The sequence below is a fragment of the Protomyctophum bolini genome, assembly GCF_963924005.1.
Source record: "Protomyctophum bolini genome assembly, chromosome: 23".
Classification (NCBI taxonomy): domain Eukaryota; kingdom Metazoa; phylum Chordata; class Actinopteri; order Myctophiformes; family Myctophidae; genus Protomyctophum; species Protomyctophum bolini.
Window position 1 is genome coordinate 27,972,479 of NC_137884.1, and position 22,629 is coordinate 27,995,107.

Consider the following 22,629-nt stretch of genomic DNA (forward strand, 5'->3'; position numbering starts at 1 on the left):
GGGAATATATAAAAGTGATGAAACATCATGTGTGCATCTCTATACTGACCTGACGAAGATCTACTAAGATCGAAACGTTGTCGTTTAATTCAATAGAGTAATTTTTTACCATAAAGATGGTGTGCCTATACCTCCTTCCATGATTGCCTTATAGAGGGTATGCACGTCGTGACATTATCACCAAACCCGGAAGTTCAAGGTTTAAGGTTCAAGATTATTTAGTGTCCCTGAAGGGCAAATTGGGTTGCAGCATAGACGGTACATTAAACAATGAATGAAACGGTACAAACAAACAAACAGTTCACATAGCGGATACCAGAGTACAGACTAGGTGCACACAACCATTAAAGTGCAGGCCTTTAAAGTGCTATGCGATAGGTCATAAAAGTGCGTGTGCATAGACAGGCTCGAGATAATACAGTAAAAAGTGAAAGTGCTCATCATAAGGTTATATATCCTCGATCTACCCACAGCAGCATTCAGTGTGCGAATGGAGACGGGACAAAGGAATGTTTGTGCCTGTTTTTTGTGGCACAATAAGGGGCTCGCAAGTGAAGGCCGGATGGGTGAAGGATGTACTCTCCGTGTAGTGGGTGAGCAGCATCAGATCGGATACACAGGGCTTTGTCATTCCAAGTTATGCAGGAACGCCCACTGAGTGGCAAAAAACTACTTTCTGGCCTTGACAGACCATTCATCCAAACAGAAAAGTCCTATCTGATTGCGTTAAACGACATTAAACAATGTTAAACTCACTTTGCATGTTTCCTTGCCACTCGATGGGCCATTCACTTTAAGCATGCTCATACCCTCTGTGTAAATAGTTATGCTCCCATGTTCCGTGGAACTTTCGCTGTGAGAGGACGGTGTGAGAAAGAATCTAATGGAAAAAAATGATTTGGACTGCGCACATGTAACCGGTGTAATCTGTCTCTCTGCGTTGTGTTGAATGGACAGACGAACCCAGAACTCTCTTTGGAAACCACGTTTTATTCTGACAAAGAATAACAACAGACACGTCTCCACGTTAGTTCTTAGTAGTGCAAAGACTCCTCTCTAAACAGAGTTAAACAAACACTGTATAAATCAATTTGCAAACTACAATTGTTATTATGTTATACAGAGAAGTCATCAAAGACACCCACCTCGTTCCAAGTACAGAAGGAAGAGGTGGAGGTGTGGCAGGACATTTATACAGGGGGAAAAAGGGGGAGACTTAAAGGAGCTGTGACCTCTAATGCACTATGTATTCCTATACACATGAACCATGGAGAATTAAGTCAGGTAGAAGCACTTATTTGTATCATATTTTGTGTAATTATATAATACACACATGCGAACATAAGCACAGCGTTTATCATGTGTATTTCTGCACAGTAATGAGCAGAATAATATGTCTATACAGTTATATATATATATAATACTATATGCCACTTAGAATAGATGTAGGCCTAGACCTATTTGACAGTACACACACACACACACACACACACACTGCTGTGGTCAGTTCATAAACCCGTCCACCAACTGTTTTTTTTCTTCTTTTTTAGTGAGGACCTATTATAGGTCCTAACTATTCAATAGGTTGAAAAGTGGTGAAGTGGTCCTTTTTAAGGATTACTGCTATGGTAATATAACCATTATGGTAATCTCACACTTCATATCGCACACACACCATACCTGTAACTTCCATTAGCCCTCCTATTATTCCCATAATTAAATAATGTACACTTTGTGTCTCTCACTCAGACACACAATATTCACAGAAAAACAACAGGTGTTGGACATGAACACACCGCAGGCGCGTGAGCTTCTAGTAGGCCGTTAACATCTGTTAACAATAACATCTGTGTGCCGTTTTCTTCATTATAGTTGAGGAGCTTATGATTGATAGGCTATAATAACCAAATGAACTCATAAGGGTCCATTGGTTTAATTGTGTACCATCTACTTTCACCAGCAAAACAAAAAAAGTTCATTATACATTATGACCCTGCAAATAATCGGAGATCCGTATACTGGTCACAATTTAATTATTGTGCTGCATCTCTAGTACAAATCGAACCAAATTGACCTTCATGGGTCCAATTGGTTCCATTTCTACAGACCCACTGCTGTAGCAGAGAGATTTCTAATTCTAATTCATCAAAAAGCGTCACATTTTGAACATAACGTAGCCCAGGGCATGCTCTAATAATGATTTAGCTATAGGGCTCCCGAACCGGCGTCAAATCCATATGGCCACCATTAACACAATTTTTACATACGACGCCTCAGGCCGTCATAAGGATTCAAAACGATTGTAGCCTTGAACGTGTCTGTACGTCATAGCGCATCCTCAATGATACGGGGCGAGATAAGAATATTCAGAATTTTTCCTATTTTTTTTTTTTTGTCATTTCGCTTTTCGCTTGCCGTATGCTAACGCTCTGTGCAACTATTAGCTCGTCATTGACTCCCATGTTAGCGCGGCGGAAAGAATGACTCGTATCTCCTGATCCAGGGCGCTCTCCGTGGTGTTGAATGGATCGATATGCTGGCGCTTCATTTCTGCTCCTCATCCGTCTCTCCCGCAAAATATGAACGCTTTTTGTATAAAAATGTAAATGATCGGGATGTTTAGGTCAACTCTGTAAAGTCAACTTTTTTTAGGTAAGCGTTTCCGGTTCATGGCTTTCAGAGTAAAAGCGATCAGACAACTCCGGCACCCCAGAGCTCCTATTTTGATGCACTTCCGGCACTACAAGTGTTTTAACAACCTATATAAGGCAACAGTTTCTAAATTTCATTATGCTTTAAAGTGTGGATTGATTTGAAAAGGCAATTTTACTCAATTATACAGATAAAGTTCTGTAAGATTTCAATGACTTTTTTGCTGAATGCGAAATGTATCAAATTTCAAATTCAAAGCAGAAAGAACAATACAACAATACAGTAATACAATCAAAACAAAAATGATGTACATTTGAAGGTCAGAATCTTCAATAGATCAAATTCTATGTACTGCAAGATCACTCGATGCAGGTATAGTGCAGGAATATACACAATGATTAGTCTTTAGAGTGGTTGTGTTCCATTTGATATCCTTCTCCTATCACAGCAACTCACAGATCTTGCTGCTGTGTTGCACATTGTTGTACTTCGCCCAGCAGATATGGGAGTTTTTTGTCATTGGTCACGTTTTCAAAATCTCTGTGTGGTTGTAATCTGTGGGAAGTATGTGTCTCTGATGTCTTGGTACAATGGACAGGAAAATAGTCTGTTTATGTGCAACATTATGGCCACAGTTTTGAACACACAATGTTGGCACTGTTTTTGACGCCAACTTGTCGACTAAGATAATAAATCCACACAAACAGCTTTTTCTGATTCTCCTCCGTCTGTCGCTCGCTCTCTCTCCCTCTCCCCCTCCCTCGCCCCTCCCTCCCCCCCCCCCTCTCCGCCTCACACTTCCACATTACCTCCCTATTGAAACGGTACAGGCACTGCTTGCTTTGTGTCATAATACCAAAAGGCTCGATTCGGCTAACTTTCTAAGTAGTGCTTCTTGGAGGCGCTGCTGGGTCTCAGCCTCAGCAGAAAAAAAAACCCTTCCCTATGGAAATGTTGCATTTAAGCCATTCTGACCTGAGATCAGATTCTAAAAAATGTCTTTTAACATCCTGACAGTTTTCCATTCTGACCTGAGATCAGATTCTAAAAAAAAATGTCTTCTACATCCTGACAGTTTTCCATTCTGACCTGAGATCAGATTCTAAAAAAATGTCTTCTACATCCTGACAGTTTTCATTCTGACCTGAGATCAGATTCTAAAAATGTCTTCTACATCCTGACAGTTTTCCATTCTGACCTGAGATCAGATTCTAGAAATGTCTTCTACATCCTGACAGTTTTCCATTCTGACCTGAGATCAGATTCTAAAAATGTCTGTTTGAAAATGACAGTTTTCTGAAAAAGCTATGTTTCTATATGTCAGTCGTTCTTCGATTTTTTTCAAAAATAGCAGACCTACAAGCTCATAGCGCGCCACTCGGTGGCGCGCTATGAGCTTGTAGATCTGCTATTTTTCAATAGCTAAAGCGTAACATAATGCTAACACCCAAAAGGGTTTCCCGCGCAAAATGGGTTAAGCCACTTATCAGGGCAGAGCACATTCAGATAATCCTGCATGTTCAAAGTGCCTCCTGTAATACAGCCGCGCATGTTGGACTGCCAATAAAGTGTGTTGCTTCCTATCGGATTTCTGTGCATACTGTATGTACAGTATGTACCGCTATATACTTGCAGATATACAGTCGTGGCATAATGTGCAAAAAGTTGCGAAAATGCTGTTACACTGTAAATCCCTGGAACATGTGACTCGTTTAAACCTAAACACCATGTGTGTAATACTAAAATGGAAAATGTTTATAATTGGTCATAAAAGACTGTAGAACACGAGTTCACTCAAACACCTCATGAGAACACCTAGTGTTTGAATTCTAAACACCTATATAATATGACTGACTTTGATTGTAAAAACTAAACACGTTTATCTGTTTAAAAAGTGTTACAGGCGATTAAACATGTTCTTCTGTTTATAATCTAAACACTGACACGTTTAAAAAGTGTTACAAATATGTGTTTAAAACAGTTTATAACCTAAACGCTTGGGTTTAGTGTGTAGAAGCTTGCAACGTGTTAGGTCATATATCTGCTATATTTTTTTATAATTGTTTAGAAATTGTAATCGAAACAAATGTTTTTAAATAATTGTGATTTTGAAGTCATAACTCCCAGCCTAAAAGCCAGTCTTCACTAATAACTAACTCTAGAATAGTTTTTTATGCCTTTCCACACCAATGGTTGCAAGTAGATGTTTGCGTTGGAATCATACAAATACTAGTGAATATTTTTTGAATAATTTCTTTGTTTGAAAAACAATGCCCGAAATTGTAGGGTTGTAATGATATAGTAACTATATCGCACTGTTGATTTTAATCGAAGTATATCGATATTTAATTCAAACGGCAAATATCGCATAGTGTTGTTTCGCGATCGTTATAGAGCGGCGCAGTCCCTCCCCCTTTCAGAACAACGAACGGCCCAGGAAATGAAAACGCAATGCATTTCCCCCATAGGCAGTTTTTATTTAATTTATTTAAAGACCTTTTTAAGCGTCATACGAAGCCAACTCTTGTCGTGACAAATCATGACAACACACACAATTTTTCGGGGCCAAACAAAGAATTAGAAAGGCAGGTTACAACACTTTCTTTGTTGTTTTTCTTCTTTGTAATTATTTGTTTGGTCCAAAATATTCTGTGTGTTGTCATGATTTGTCACGACAAGAGTTGGCTTCGTACGACGCTTAAAAGGTCTTTAAATAAATTAAATAAAAACTGCCTGTATGGGGAAATGCATTGCGTTTTCATTTCCTGGGCCGTTCGTTGTTCTGAAAGGGGGAGGGACTGCGCCGCTCTATAACCCTACAAAATAGGGATGCCGGGTTTGTTGTTGCTGCGACAGTGAGGTCTAGCCAACACCAACTCAGGATTCCTGGATCGCTGCCCTCCACAAATTCCTGTCCAACATCAGGTTCTTGAGCTCTGCAGTGTTGTCAGCCAAGCTGTCGCGCCGCAGCACGTCTACATGCACTGTAAATCCCTGGAACATGTGTGTAATAATAAAATGCCAAGTGTTTATTAATATTCATACAATACAGTAGAACACGAGTTCACTCAAACACCTCACGAGAACACCTAGTGTTCAAATTCTAAACACCTATATGACTGACTTTGATTGTAAAAACTAAACACGTTTATGTGTTTAAAAAGTGTTACAGGCGATTAAACATGTTCTTCTGTTTATAATCTAAACACTGACACGTTTAAAAAGTGTTACAAATTATGTGTTTAAACCAGTTTATAACCTAAACGCTTGGGTTTAGGTGGTACGGTTCTTTCCCCTCCTGGCTTTGCCCTGGGTTGGCGGCAGGGCCATGACCTCCCTGTTGAAAACCTGTTGTCTTGAGTTGCACACGTTTCTCCATTGATGGAGCACTCGGTGGGGTGTGTGTGTGTGTGTGTGTGTCTGAGAGTGCTCAAGCAGTTCCAACTAAGTGTCAACGGGTCTTATAGGTCAATTTCCAGACGGGGCTCCTTCTCCTTTCTACCTCCTCCGTTTTCCTCCGTTCACTGTCAAAGGTTTGTTCCCTGTTGTAGCAGAGCAGCATTCACTTCATTAAATGATAGGCAGCTTGCTGTTCCAGGCTGGTAACAACACAGCCAGCAGTGCAGCAGCCCAGAGCACATCACAGTCTGTCTGCTTCTCTCTGGCCTTTTCTGTGTCCATTTATTTCTCTTTCACCTTCTTTTACCGTCTCCTTTTTTCCTCCACCTTTCGTCTTCCACGTTTCCCGTAGATAGATAGATAGATAGATAGAATACTTTATTGGCAGTTTAAGAAAATTACAGAAAATGACATTTAAAAAAAAACGCCAAATGGACACAAAAAAGCCTTCGCTTGTTTCCATTGTGGTCCACTTTTTAATTGAAGGTGGGGGCCGCATGTGGCCCCCGGGCCGTCAGTTGCCCATAGTAACATACATACCCTGTACACAGAGCATACACAGTTACATACGGACACGAATGTACGCTCTTTAGCTTTCAGTAGGTCTGTCACAATTGAGCAGTTGAGACGAATAACCATCTAAATCCATAATTTATTCTAACCCCCCCCCCGAAAAGGCCTGTCTGTCCTGAACCCTTATCCGTAATCCGTAAGTTGTACAGGGCAGATATTATATGGAAAATAACACGCATGTATCTATCGAACACATCAAAACTCAATTAATCATGTTTATTTAACCCATTTTGCCTATCTGGAAAATGTGGGGCGGAGGTTTGTCTTTGGCATCCAGGGAGAGTGTGTGTGTGGGTGTGGGGGGGTGTGTGTGTGTGTGTGTGTGGGGTTTGGCATGGACCTGGCTAACGTGCCGGATATTAGCTGTACGCAGACGGACAGGGTGAAAAACATTCTCTCTCCAAGAGTCCACATGCCTTCGGCCTGGTGGAGACAAAACGCTGTTTTGGTGGTTAACCATCTCCCCGTGTTCCTCAACTCTACCCTCCCTCCCCTCCCTCATCCCCATCCATCCATCTCACCCCCCTCTGGGGGTTCACAGAGATGCCTCTCTGTCTTATCAGGAGATCAAGGTAGATGGCCCGTGGAGAATGGGCCCGGGTTCTGCTCTAACCCATTTAGGCCTGACGTCAAAAAAATAAAAAAACACGTTCGCTCTGAAATAATATATAATCAAAGATTTGTGCGGCTAAATAGCAGACCTATACAAGCTCGTAGCGCGCCACTCGGTGGCGTGCTACGAGCTTGATTGTAGATCTGCTATTTTTAAATAGCTAAAGTATAACATAATGCTTTAAAACACCCAAAAAGGGTTCCCGCCCAACATGGGCTAATCTAGCTAGGCTTTGTCAAAGCTTTTAATCTATCATCGCTTTCTCTTAATGGATCCCCCACTCTTGCAATCTCATGATTCTACTCAATTCCTGTTTCTGTTTTTTAAAAGATTTATATAAAATTTGTTTTATTCTTTTATTTATATCTTCTTTGTTCTTGAACCACTTAATAAACCCTACATACTGTAAGTCCATATACAGTAGTGCTGTATGCTATACCCTGTTTTCGTAAAATTGTTCATCTTTTGAGAGATGTTTGTCCACTTTCGTCTATTGAAACATGCCTAAGAATATGGATGTGTTTATTCAAGTTGTCTAACCATATACACACACACACACACACACACACACACACACACACACACACACACACACACACACACGTGGTGTTTGGGTAAAAAGGAAAAAAAAGGCTGCACACTCGTAGCCACAATATGTGTATATTTATTAGTATCCGTTTCGACCTTTAATAATAATTAAGGGACTATTGTGGTGTTTAACCAGTAGAACCTCTTCTCCTTGGCCATATACTTTATGTTGTTGTTTAACCCATTCTGAACGGGAACCCGTTTTGGCGTTAGCATCATGTTATGCTTTAGCTATTGAAAAATAGCAGATCTACAAGCTCATAGCGCGCCACCGAGTGGCGCGCTATGAGCTTGTAGATCTGCTATTTTTTTAAATCGAAGAACGGCTGACATTTTTAGAATCTGATCTCGGGTCAGAAATGGGTTAATCAGACCAGTGTGTGTCCTAGTGGAAACCTCGTATGAATCTGATCTCAGGTCAGAATGGGTTAACCAGTAGCCTCTTCTCCTTGGCCATATACTTTATGTTGTTGTTTACACATTGCCAATCTTATTTCTTCATGTCCTGTTTCTTCGATTCCTTGTTGTTGCTGTTGTTCCCATTCTCAGAACTGCAATTAGCTCGTTAGCTTCACCTTGGCCCCGCGCGCTGCCATTACACTCATTCAGCGCTAATGTGAACGCTGCACACACACACACAAAGGACCGCCGGAGGCCGTCTCCCCGACGCCATGAATGAAGCTTTGATTGGCTGATAAGGCTCGAACACACGAGAGTGCGTGCAAGTGTCGGTGAGGAGCGAGAGAGAAATGGAGAAGGGGTTCAATGGGACGTGGCTGATGAATGAGGTTCCCATCGCGGCAATCAGAGGGGCCTTATTTGTGCGGATTCAGGCACAAAATGAATTAACCCGTTTTGCGCGGGAACCCGTTTTAGTGTTAGCATTATGTTATGTTTTAAGCTATTGAAAAATAGCAGATCTACAAGCTCATAGCGCGCCACCGAGTGGCGCGCTACGAGCTTGTAGGTCTGCTATTTTTGAAAAATCGAAGAACGACTGACATAGAAACATAGCTTTTTCAGGAAACAGACATTTTTAGAATCTGATCTCAGGTCAGAATGGAAAACTGTCAGGATGTAGAAGACATTTCTAGAATCTGATCTCAGGTCAGAATGTGTTGAATGGAGTGTATGTTTCGAGGGAGGTTCACTGTAATGTGGCTTCAGAGACTCTTTCAGCCCAGTTCTCCGCTCTATTATACAATTAGTGTAGTCAGAAGTTTAGGTTTTTCTTTGTCACCGGCAGTGAAATGTCGCTGTGGCAGACGTCACCGGACTGTGATGACCACATGCTACATACCCGTCACCATTTGATTTATTTGATATATATCCATGATACAATTCATAGGAGAGCAGTACAGAATTATCAGGATTGCACAAAAAGTCCGAGGTCTTTTTTCCATTGTGATCCAAATAAATAAATAGTTACAGCATATGATAAGAAGAACATGTGTACTAACATTACAATACTGATGACATTTACAACCCGCCATCATAGATCAATAAACAAAAGACAATAAAATTATATAAATGGATAAATACAGCACTATACTAACTTGCCCACCATAGGGTGAGGCGTTCAGTCACGCGAGAGAGACTCGGACTAGAGTCGCTGCTTCTTTCGCTTAGAAAGGAGCTGGCCAGGTGGTTCTGGTTAGGAGGTTTCCTCTTGAGCGTCTCCCTAGGGAGATGCATGTCCCACTGGGAGGAGACATGGAGCGTCTCCCTAGGGAGGTCCTCAGTGCACGTCCCACTGGGAGGAGACCCCTTGGAGCGTCTCCCTTGGGAGATGCTTCAGGAACCCCCAGGAGGAAGTCACTAATGTTGCTCTCAAACAAATTCAACCCTATATGAACCGTTCTTGCGAGCTGCCTGTGTCCCTCTGGTCCCCGAGTCTCTTTGACATCTATTCTGCGTGGACAGACGTCCTGTCCTGTTGTCCTAGACCCGTCCCTGTCCCTCAGATTAATGACAAGACTGTCTGTCGTGTCCTGAGGCACAGAGGGCCCCTGGGCACCGAGGGGGCCCCTGGTCACATAATAGCTTTGACTCTTTCCTCCTACAGTATATGCTGGAGATCGTGATGGTTTGTCACACTTTTCTTTTTTAAATTAATGAATGGCTAATTTTATGTCGGCCAAAAGTAGTGAAAATTGCAAATGAGACTGGCAGCAGCTTGCTCTGTGTATTTGCTCTTCGGTCGGGTGGTGCACTCGCGTTGGCCGGGCCAGGAAACCCTGATTAGCATATGTGTATTTGGTGTCTCACATTTGGCTATAAATTAAAACACTTTCATGCATAAAATGAAGAAATTAAAAAAACTCGGATAACGCATAACGGGTGTCCTGCCATAGTTTGCTATACCGTACCAAGTTAGTATGCTGCCAAAGTTCTGACCTTCATACGGCATACATAATTAACTGTTGTTCTATGCCTGACGAGTTGGACACATGTTGTCTTAACCCGTTCTGACCTGAGATCAGATTCTAAAAAAATTTCTTCTACATCCTGACAGTTTTCTGAAAAAGCTGTGTTTCTATGTCAGTCGTTCTTCGATTTTTCAAAAGAATAGCAGACCTACAAGCTATGAGCTTGTAGATCTGTTATTTTTCAATAGCTAAAGCATAACGTAATGCTAACACCAAAGGGGGTTCCCGCCCAGAAGGCGTTAAACTGCAGATGGCGTATATCCCCAATAGTGGCGCCGTCTGCCTGCCTCTCTCTCTGGCGTTCCGTGACTGGCCTGTTCTCCGTGACGGTCAGCGGGCAGGTCTTCCCCCAAAGCCGCATGTGGCCCAACGTCTGCAGTCAGACGGTCTCTGGGGGGTTTATAGAACCATGAGTGTTATGAACACACAGTATGGGGCTGTACGGGTTCCATGGTCTCTCTCTCTCTCTCTCTGTCTCTCTCTCTCTCTCTCTCTCTCTCTCTCTCTCTCTCTGTGTCTCTCTCTCTGTCTCTGTCTCTCTCTCTGTCTCTGTCTCTGTCTCTGTCTCTGTCTCTGTCTCTGTCTCTGTCTCTGTCTCTGTCTCTCTCTCTCTCTCTCTCTCTCTCTCTCTCTCTCTCTCTCTCTCTCTCTCTCTCTCTCTCTCTCTCTCTCTCTGTGTCTCTCTCTCTCTCTCTCTCTCTCTGTGTGTGTGTTTGAAACAGCTCCTCTGGGGTGATCTGTATCACCCATGATGTGATTCACACTGACTCGGGGTGACCTTGGATACGAGGACATTTGAACAAAAAGCGCGCACACACACACACACACACACACACACACACACACGCAGGCGATGATGATGCCAGCCCCAACTCAACGAAACGAAAAACACACTGAAATACTCACTCTTTTGTCCCCCTCTGTGTGTCACCCCAGGTCAACGTGACGGTGGACTACATCAGGGCCGCCACCGGAGCGGGCGAGGGCATCCCCGCCTTCTCGGAACGCACCTGCGCCACGGTCACCATCGGCGGCATGTAAGTTCACTTTTATTAAAGTGTCAAATCACAACAAGTTGTCTAAAGACACTTTACAAACCAACAAAGATCCACCCAGAGCAAAGCAATATTGCGACAATGGTGAAGTACCACCGCTGAAGTGCCCTTGAGCAAGGCATTGAACCCCTACCATGAAATGTTCTATGAGCAGGACCTGGCTGTAAACAAGTTCTTGAGCTTTAAGTCCAGTTACCCTGCAGGGTAAACATAGTACCTTTCCTTTCCTTACCTTTGATAACGAAAAACTCCCTTTTAGGAAGAAACGTCAGGCAAGAACCCAACTCTAGGGTGGGCGGCCATCTGCCTCGACCGTGTCGGGAGAGAGAGGGAGGGAATAGGAAGAAAGAATAGAAGATGCTTTCAAAAATGCTATTTTTGTAAAAATCGTGAATGCGGTTCACAAATCTTTGAATATATATTCTTTCAGAGCGAACGTTTTTTTATTTATTTCGACGTCAGGCCTAAATGGGTCAAGCACATTTTTCATACTTTTTACCAACACCATACATAACTCTCATTTTCCAATCCGGTGCCCTAAACGATGCCAGTGATGTGCAATACAGTGTTATATTACTAGTGTATATATAATATAATACAGTAACGGCACACACCGTTCTTGGATGCATAATTTCTCAGCAGGTTTCTGAAATGATATTCATTCCACTAATGTATCTCATTGTTTAAGCTATTGTTGAGCTCCCTCTCCCAACAAAGCTGTTCCATTTATCAGCCTGCGTTGTTGGGGAAACAACTTTCAAGGATGACTAACGATGATAATTCTTAAAACTCAAATGCTTAAAACTTGTAATCTCATAAATGGAAGAAGCCGTTGATAAAGAAGGTGTTCTTGGTTATCTTAACCCATTCTGGGCGGGAACCCCCTTTTCTACAAGCTCGTAGCGTGCCACCGAGTGGCGCGCTACGAGCTTGTAGATCTGCTATTTTTTTTGAAAAACCATGAACATATTTATTTCAGAAAACTGGAGGATTTAGAAGATCTATTTTTAAATTTCGAGGTCAGGCCAAAATGGGTTAAAGTGGGAAGTACATTTTGAGCTAAAGTAATTTCCCTTTGTTTTTGAGGGAGACATTTTTCACTCCAGGTGTAGTTTTTGTTCAATATTAAATTAGTGTTGAATCAAAAGGAGGCTCAGACAGAACATCAATTGATTCCTACATTATTAAAATGTAGTCAAAACATTGCTTTTAAGAAAGGGTGAGAATAGGCGATCCGCAAGCTCATGCTTTGACAGACTTATAAAAAATATATTTTAGTAAATAAAGAATTGGTAGTAGGTACAATGATAATGAATAGTTGCATCCTTAAATCCAAAGCAACAAACAAACCGTCTCCATCAGTCTCCATCTGTCTCGCTGCTTCCCCCCCCCGACCCGTTCCTCTGTCTGTAAACGCATCGCCTCATTGGTCCTCACCGGGTCGAGCCCTGCCCGCCGGACCGACCAATTACCATCCAGGTTCCTAGTGTGTGCCACGCCGGCCAGTCGCTGGGCTCTCCGTGTGGGTAACGGCTGCCAGGGGGCGACACAAAGGTCACCGAGGGGGTCAGAGAGGGCCAGGTTGACGGGGTGGTGGGGGTCACCGAACCGCACCATGTTTCCCATGATTCTCCTCGCCTTTTGGCGAGAGTCACGTGACCTGGCACTCGCGGGCGTGCACAGGATGGGAGAGAAATGTGCCGTAGGAGAGCCTATCGGAGCGGAGTGTAACCGGGTCAATGCAGCAGATTGGATAACCCATTTTGTGCGGGAACCCCTTTTGGTGTTAGTATTATGTTGTGCTTTAGCTATTGGAAAATAGCAGATCTACAAGCTCATAGCGCGCCACCGAGTGGCGCGCTACGAGCTTGTAGGTCTGCTATTTTTTGAAAAATCGAAGAGCGACTGACATAGAAACATAGCTTTTTCAGAAAACTGTCAGGATGTAGAAGAGACATTTTTAGAATCTGATCTCAGGTCAGAATGGGATAAAAGGCTTTCTACGGAGGGGAGGTTGTTTGTAGCAGAACAGGGAGAACCCAAAGGTTATGTGTCGGGGCATCAAAAAGTTTTGATTAGCCCATTCTGACCTGAGATCAGATTCTAAAAAACGTCTTCTACATCCTGACAGTTTTCTGAAAAAGCTATGTTCTTCGATTTTTCAAAAAATAGCAGACCTACAAGCTCGTAGCGTGCCACTCGGTGGCGCGCTATGAGCTTGTAGATCTGCTATTTTTCAATAGATAAAGCATAACATGATGCTAACGCCAAAAGGGGTTCCCGCACAAAATGGGTTAGAGTTGCACAAACTGTAGAGTCCCTAATTTGCTATAAGAATCCAACAAAGTGCTGATGGGGGTCTCGCTGACATTGGGAGCAAAACCACTTTTCCTCAATTCTGTTGTTCATCAAAGCCTTTGTGAAAACGGCCAGATCGCCATTAATAACATGTAACTTTGTACGACTTTGTGAACTTTGTGTTCAAATGCGACTTGAAGAATGGGAGTTTTCTTATAATCAGAGCTGTCTTATATTCAGGACAATACGGTATATTGACTATTTTGGCAATGTCCAAGCATCAATCAATTTAAAGCATTGTACAAAAACATGATATTTTCAAGATAGAGGGAGGAAGAAAATGATTAATTCACGAGTACTCAAAATATATATTATTAATGTATAATGTTATTGTAGAAAATTCCCCATAGCTTATTGTTTTTGCCTTATTTTGTACAGGACTATTTTTGGGCAACCTCTAGTCATTCTTTAGGACCCAGTTTCCAACTTTAGTTCAGGCATCTGTTGGGGCACCCCCTTAATGCAACAGGACCCCAGTTTTGTGACTGTGCAGTTCCTTTGACATTCAATGTTAGTTTTCCACAAATGCGACTTGAAAAATGGGAGTTGTCTTATAATCAGAGCTGTCTTATATTCGGGACAATACGGTATGATTGACTATTAATTATAAATTATACTATAAAAGATACTAAAAATGTGATGTGGAGGGACTAGTGGAGAAAGAGATCCAGTAGGACTAAATGTTAGGGAGGGACCAGTGGAGAAGAGATCCAGTAGAACTAAATGTTAAGGAGGGACTAGTGGAGAAGAGATCCAGTAGAACTAAATGTTAAGGAGGGACTAGTGGAGAAGAGATCCAGTAGGACTCAGGTGTTTTTCAGCATGCAACCAAGTGTAAAATCAGACATTAGGGCACCAGTAAGTCACGCCAATGTTTTGTCGACAAAATCAACTGTAGATTTAGTCTAAACTAAAAGCTTACATTTTAATTGAAACTGGACTAAATCTAAAAACTTTTCAGATGACACACAAATGTGGCTAAAATTAAATGTAATGTTTTTTTTGTCAAAACACTAAATGACTAAAACACTGTCTGTCTGTGTTCCTGCAGTAACATTTTGTCAACAGACTAAATGACTAAAACACTGTCTGTCTGTGTTCCTGTAGTAACATTTTGTCAACAGACTAAATGACTAAAAACACTGTTTGTCTGTGTTCCTGTAGTAACATTTTGTCAACAGACTAAATGACTAAAACACTGTCTGTCTGTGTTCCTGCAGTAACATTTTGTCAACAGACTAAATGACTAAAACACTGTTTGTTTGTCTGTGTGTTCCTGCAGTAACATTTTGTCAACAGACTAAATGACTAAAAACACTGTTTGTCTGTGTTCCTGCAGTAACATTTTGTCAACAGACTAAATGACTAAAAACACTGTTTGTCTGTGTTCCTGCAGTAACATTTTGTCAACAGACTAACTGACTAAAACACTGTTTGTTTGTCTGTGTTCCTGCAGTAACATAGCAGAGGCCCTGGTCAGTAAAGGCTTGGCCACTTGCATCAGATACAGACAAGATGACGACCAGCGTTCCTCACACTACGACGAACTCCTGGCTGCAGAAGCACGGTGAGACACACGCACACACACACACACACACACACACACACACACACACTTCTCTCCTAATACTTTTGTACGTCTACTCAAGTACATTTAGAATTTACAGACTTTTACGTGTAACACAGTATTTCTGCCTTGCATTATTGCTACTCAGCAAAGTTGTTGACTTGCTAGGACATCATATAAAGGAATTTATATAATAATATTAATAATACATACATACAAAAACGTCCCATCATGCACCAAAGGATACTCGGCAGTATTGCACCCATTTTGGGGCGGGAACCCCTTTTGGTGTTTTAAACATTATGTTATCATTTAGCTAATGAAAAATAGCAGATCTACAAGCTCATAGCGAGCCACTCTGTGGCTCTTTTTTGAAGAAAAAATAAACGTAAAAATGTGGCACAAATCTTTGAATATATATTCTTTCAAAGTGAATGTTGTTAACTCATTGGAGCGGTTAGGCACCGCTCAAAAAGTACTTTTTCCACACACACACACACACACACACACACACACACACACACACACACACACACACACACACACGCGCACGCACACACACAGAGAACACAGGCAGTGTTTACATCCTACGAGCTGCACAGAGCCATGTCAAATTGTGCTCTCGGGGGAGAGAGAGGGGGAGAATTAAATATGAGGCTGGCTGAGTATTATTTTCTTCTTCCAAAGCCAAACAGTTTTATGGTGCTTTTTGTTATTGTGTGTGTGTGTGTGTGTGTGTGTGTGTGTGGGGGGGGGCTGATGTTTAGCCTAAGGCCAGTGAACAGGGAGAGGACAAGAAATCAAAACACTGTCGACCTGGTATCCATCCGAGGTGACGGTGCCCACTTTGCCGTCCAATCCAATCCACTAATTGTGTTATTAGCACACCAAGCTTAGCCCAAATGACGCCACCATGATGCACTCCTCATGGTTTCACCAATACAAATTTAACTCGAGGACTATACTAATTGTCATCCTGATAATTGCGATTAAAAGATTTAATTGTGTTTTTGGCATGGAATGTTTGGAACATAAAAAATCCATTTCTGTTTGCCTGGCTTCATCATAGAGAATTGCACCTCTGACCCTATAATCAACATAAGAGAGGGAGTGATAGAGAGCCTATTTCACCAACGCAGTGACCCGGTCTAATGCTGCGTACCTGAGCACGCTGACCGGGCCACGCAGTGACCCGGTCACCACTGCGTACGCAGTGACCAGGCCACCACTGATGGTGGTCGGTATTAAGTGGATTTCTGTTGGTTTTATGAATATTTTACCAATATTAACGAGGGCTTTGGACTGAACTTCATTGGATCTGAGGGTATGCGCATGCATAAAGTGAATGGCATATCGAGTGTCAAAGCAACATGCAAAGTGAGTTTAACATTGTTTAATGTTGTTTAATACAATCAGATAGGACTTTTCTGTTTGGATGTCTGGGCTGTCGAGGCCAGAAAAGTAGTTTTTTGCCACTCAGTGGGCGTTCCTGCATAACTTGATGATGTCAAGCGCATACCCTCTATAGGGGTATGCGTTTGAACGGTTCTGGGCATACGTTTTCCACACCGAACACGGCAATATGCTTTCACACACAAACTGAATGCAATCCATGTTCCACCACTGCTCTCTCATAGAACTGTGTATAATCCAAGTGTGCATGCCTTGACAGGCAGACAGAGAGAGACAGAGACAGAGAGACAGAGAGACAGACATGCAGACAGACATGCAGACAGACATGCAGACAGACAGGCAGCCTCACAGACAGACAGGCAGCCCCACAGACCGCCCCACAGACAGACAGACAGCCCCACAGACAGACAGGCAGCCCCACAGACAGACAGGCAGCCCCACACACAGACAGACAGACAGACTGACAGAGCCACGATGTGCAGGGCTCTAAATCAGAGCGTCTCTTTACGTGAACCCTATGAATAGAATTATAGGGAGGTGGAGGAGCAGAGATTTAGTACAGGCTTTATTACTCTGCCAAAGATTAAGATCTGCTTGGCATCGCTGGAGTAGATACCCCCCCCTCCCCTTTCTCTATATCCCATTCTGACCTGAGATCAGATTATAAAAATGTCTTCTACATCCTGACAGTTTTCCATTTTGACCTGAGATCAGATTATAAAAAATGTCTTCTACATCCTGACCGTTTTCCATTCTGACCTGAGATCAGATTATAAAAATGTCTTCTATACATCCTGACAGTTTTCTGAAAAGGCTATGTTTCTATGTCAGTCGTTCTTAGATTTTTTCTAAAACAGCAGACGAAATATCAGATCTACAAGCTCATAGCGCGCCACTCGGTGGCGCGCTATGATCTTGTAGATCTGCTATTTTTTCAATAGCTAAAGCATAGCATAATGCTATAACACCAATAGGGGTTCCCGCACGAAATGGGATATATAGGGGGCGACCGACAGCCCCCTCGCCTCTCCTTCTTCTCATTCAACTTACCCTTCTGCTTTTCTTATCCGCCTGTCCTTGCTCCCCCTCGTCTCGTCCTTGCCTTTGCTCGTTCTGACCTCCTCAACCCTCCCCTCTCCTCTCTCCTTCTCTCTCCCTCGTTCTCAAGTCCATGTTTGGTTCGTTGCCTCCTGGGAGTCTCTGGGAGACCATTATCTCTCTCTCTCTCTCTCTCTCTCCCTCTTAACCCATTTAGGCCTGACATCGAAATAAAAAAGTCTTCTAAATCCTGACAGTTTTCTGAAATACCTCATGTTTCTAGGCCTATAATATCACTCAATATTTCATGTCAAGGACCCCCAAAAATGATCTGTAATTGGCCTCCGAGACCCCCATCTGAAAATATGTTGTTCCAGGGACCTCCCCAGAAGCAAAGATTTGAGTTTTGAAGAAAAAAATTCCAAATTTGAGGCACATTTTCACGATTTTTCAAAAATAGCAGACCTACAAGCTCGTAGCGCGCCACTCGGCGCTATGAGCTTGTAGATCTGCTATTTTTCAATAGCTACATTATAACATCAAAAACACCAAAAGGGGATCCTGTCCTGAATGGGTTAAACCTTTCTCTCCTTTCTACTTCTCTCTCTCTTTCTCTCCATGCCTTCCCCCCCCCACTCTGTCTGTCTCTCCATTTCATTCTGTCATTATAATGTTCTGTCTGTCTGTCTGTCTGTCTGTCTGTCTGTCTGTCTGTCTGTCTGTCTGTCTGTCTGTCTGTCTGTCTGTCTGTCTGTCTCAATTGCTGTCTTTGTGTCTCCCCCCCCCTCTCTCTCTCTCTCTCTAGATCTCTCTGTCTCTTTATCCACCATCTCTCTTGCATCATCCCTCTTCTTTCTGTCCATCTCTCTTTTTTCCCTTTCTGTATACTTTCCCATTTTATCCTTTTTTATATATATATATATATATATATATATATATATATATGCGTTTCCCCACACACACACACACACACACACACACACACACGCACACACACTCCCTCTCTCTCGTGGTTAGATGTCCCTGCTAGTCTCATAATAATGGAGATGATGAGAGATGTCAGTCTTATTTTTAGCTCCTGCTGCACCAACCAGTCCTTTGGCCCTATAGCCTTCTAGGAACCACCCCCGCCCGCCCCATCCCTCCCCTATCCCTCCCAGGTTCGCGCTCTCACTGACATGCACACACACACACACACACACACACACACAGTCACACGCACACACACACACACACACGCGCACACACTCAAGCGAGCGTGGCGTCCACGCCAGTGACCCTACGATGACACGGGCCCCTATTCCTTTCACCATCGTCGTCGGTCATCTTCCTCGGAGGAGGAGCCTCCAGGCGGTCGTCGTACAGAAGCGACCGCGTTTCCATCGTCTCTCCAACGAACGCACACGTCTCTCTCTAACGTCCATTTACTGCCTATAGATTACCCACATCATCCAGTGCCTCCAGTTAGGGACCTAATGGTATTTAAGGGATGGAAGCGTATCTGGGTTCGCGGCGGAATGACATGTTCTTTGTTATCTGCAGCCATTACTCAAAGCCTTCTATTTGTTCCTGCCATCGGCTTATCGTCGTTGTCGGCTGGACAACTCGTATGTCCAGATGTAGGGAAGTCCCATATTGGCTTTTTTTGCCAAAACTATTGTTGGGTAATAACATCACATATCTCCTAAGAAATTATTTTGTTTTGATGTGGCTATGACTGTATTCTTGACCTGTGTGTGTCTGTGTGTGTCTGTGTGTGTGTCTGTGTGTGTCTGTGTGTCTGTATTGATTGAATGATTGCAGCGCCATCAAGAATGGAAAAGGACTGCACAGCAAGAAGGAGGTCCCTATTCACAGAGTGGCTGATATCTCTGGGGTAAGTGTTGGTGTATTTATTACACACAAAACAAACTCTACTCATTTCACACAGGAGACATTTGAGACCTTTGATTTTCAAGGCGTTTGGGTGGCGTGCAGTGCCGTGCAGTGGTAAAGGCCCTGCCCACCACCACAGAGAATTAATTGCATTTTTATAGCGCTTTTCCAAGTGCTCAAAGCGCTTTACAAACGGTTCATTCATTCATACGTTGGGAGGTGAAGCGGCGACCAGTCGACACCAGAGTCCTCACTTCCCACATTCACACACCGACGGTGGCGAGCTCACACCGACCGACTCACTGGAGGCAACGTAGGGTTCAGTGTCTTATTGCCCAAGGACACTTCCACATGTAGGACCTCCTGAGCCACAGGAGGTAGAGCAGCCACTTTACAGTGGTAAAGTCCCCTGCCCACCATCACCACCACCACAGAGGTTGTGGGTTGGAATCCACCGTTGAAAGCATCCGACCTTGTCGGGGTGGGCTATATGCGAACACAATTGGCCCGTGTTTCTTTCGGAAGGAGGGAAGCCGAGCGAGGCGGGTGATACATTTCACTGCACGTAAAATACAGATATTGAACAAACTGAATTTAACCAATTGAAATGCAGTAGATTGTGAGTGTAGTCTGTGTGTTTGACATACTGTTAGTGTGTTTGATTGATTGATTGAAATATTTATTAACAGTTTGTAGAATTACAGTACATTTTAAGCACAAACTCAATACAGAGACTGTTAACTGTGAGTGGACGACCCAATTAAGCATTACACTTGTTTACAACAGGGTCCACATTGGTCAATTCATCAAAACATATAGAGACATACAAATAGACACTTCTATGTAGTTAAAGAACAGAACAGGAATTCATCATACAGGGCTCGAAATAGCGACCATTTTGGTCGCAAATGCGCCTGAATTTTAATCTGTGCGATCTCAAAATATAACTGGGCGCACCAGTGCTACTGCATATAATTACTGTAGTGCGACCAAAACGATCGCGACCGAAAGTGTCGCGGGCCGGTTCCCTCCCGCGAGATGATTTAAACTTGTAGAGCATAAAGATCTGAGCATGTAAAAAAAAAAGTAAGTTCCTAGTCCATTCCTGTCCAGAGTTATGATTGTTTAAAGAAATATCTCCTTGGCTTCTTCTACTTCCTCTAACCTCCCGTCAGTCCGTGGACTGATTGGGTGATCAACATCAGCTGGACCTGAGGTCCTCAGCTGTGAGAGACAACAAAAGGGCTCAATTGAATGGAATGTGTGGAGTCACACACACACATTTATGATGACGGTATGAAAATAACTTCTCATAAATATATACAGTAGGCCTATATATATATATATATATATATATATATATATATATATATATATATATATATATATTTTTTTTTACTTCAATCAAAAAGCAGGCCTACATAAAACAAAGGGTTTTGTAGCCATTTACAAATTCAGAAATTATAGCAGAGACAGTATTTAGAATTTAATTATATTTTCAACTGGTTTATTGCCACAAAAATAGCATCTCATACCAACTGGCTTGTTGGCCAGTGGTTCCCAAAGTGGGGTCCGGGGATCCCTAGGGGTCCTCGGTTAAATGATAGTTAGGAACCAAATGGACCCTTATGGGTCTGAAACTCTGAGAGTGTACTACATACTATGGGTAAACCAATTTCACTGTACATTTGTACACTCAGTTAAATTAACTTTGATTTTATGGGTCCCAGAGATAGAAATGGGGAACGGTAGCCTAATTCAGGTCAAACTGGGGGTCCTTGAAATGTAAATAACTGAAAATCACTGCTAGAGCCGTAAAAATCTTCTCATATGGGGGTCCCTGGCATATATTTTCAAATGGGGGTCCGTGGGCTAATGAGTGTCAATTTGAGGGTGCTTGACATGAAAAATGTTGGGAACCACTGCTGTAGGCTACAAGTGTAATAATAATGATTGTAAAAAATCGATTACATATTGGTGCTCGTAAAATTTTGGTGGGTGCTCCTAATTTTTTTCTGGTGCTCCTTCATTCTGAATTTGGGAGCACCAGTGCTACCAAGTAAAAAAGTTAATTTCGAGCCCTGTCATATAGGAAGCAAAAAGGGAAAGGATACATATACAGTGAGGGGAAAGGGGGGGGGGGGGATTCAGATTTTACGGGGGCCAGTTTCGAATTGCAGCCGTCCGTATAGGTGTCCTTTGAGAGCGGTTTTGAAGGAGTCAAGGGATTCACATGTCTTAATGACTGTTGGTAGGGCGTTCCACATTTTGGTGGCATAGGAGCGAAAATAATTTAGTCCCTTGTTTGTGTCCCGAATCTGGGTTGTACATGGTTTGTTGCACTCCCTCTGGTGTGTGTGTGTGTGGGCAGGGCAGTGCGTTCTACACTAGAGGAACAATATCGGAGCGTGTTTGACGGAGCGGTGAGGCGGTGGTTGCTGTATTATAAGCGCCTCCTCTGTGTGAAACATTGACATATTCTAATCTTTTTAACTGTGAACTCATTTAGCTCAGAGAACCCCGAGGTGGTCGTTCACACATGGCCACTAAACGCCTTAACGTTCACACACGACCTCGTCTCTTTCTCGCTCTCTCTCGTATATTAAACCATTCTGGGCGGAAACCCCTTTTTGGTGTTAGCATTATGTTATGCTTTAGCTATTGCAAAAATAGCAAAAAATTGCAAAAATAGCAGATCTACAAGCTCATAGCGCGCCACCGAGTGGCGCGCTACGAGCTTGTAGTTCTGCTATTTTTGAAAGATTGTGAATGTGGCGCAAACCTTTTGAATATATATTCTTTCAGCGTGAACGTTTTTAACTCAAATCTTTGCTTCTGCGTGCGGGGGGTGGGGGTGGGGGGTCGGTCCCTGGAACAACATATTTTCAGATGGGGGGGGGGGCGGAGGCATATTACATATCATTTTGTGGGGTGCTTGACATGAAATATTGAGCACCACTAGATACAGAAACATAAGGTTTTTCAGAAAACAGGATTTTGAAGACACGTCAGGCCTTAATGTGTTAAAGCAATGGAACATCTGCTAAAAATAATGGCTGTCATTAATAA

At 42.8% G+C, this 22,629-nt stretch overlaps 1 protein-coding gene across 1 annotated transcript in view; it reads left to right on the plus strand.

Annotated features, from left to right (window-relative positions):
• snd1 (staphylococcal nuclease and tudor domain containing 1) overlaps positions 1-22,629 on the plus strand; it is a gene marked incomplete at its 3' end in the record, with an annotated part of 172,572 nt that overhangs the window by 97,807 nt on the left and 52,136 nt on the right. Inside the window, exons 12-14 of the mRNA XM_080757520.1 lie at positions 11,191-11,291; positions 15,124-15,234; positions 19,489-19,561. Coding sequence (XP_080613646.1) covers positions 11,191-11,291; positions 15,124-15,234; positions 19,489-19,561 — 285 coding nt within the window. The remainder of the gene's footprint in view (positions 1-11,190; positions 11,292-15,123; positions 15,235-19,488; positions 19,562-22,629) is intronic.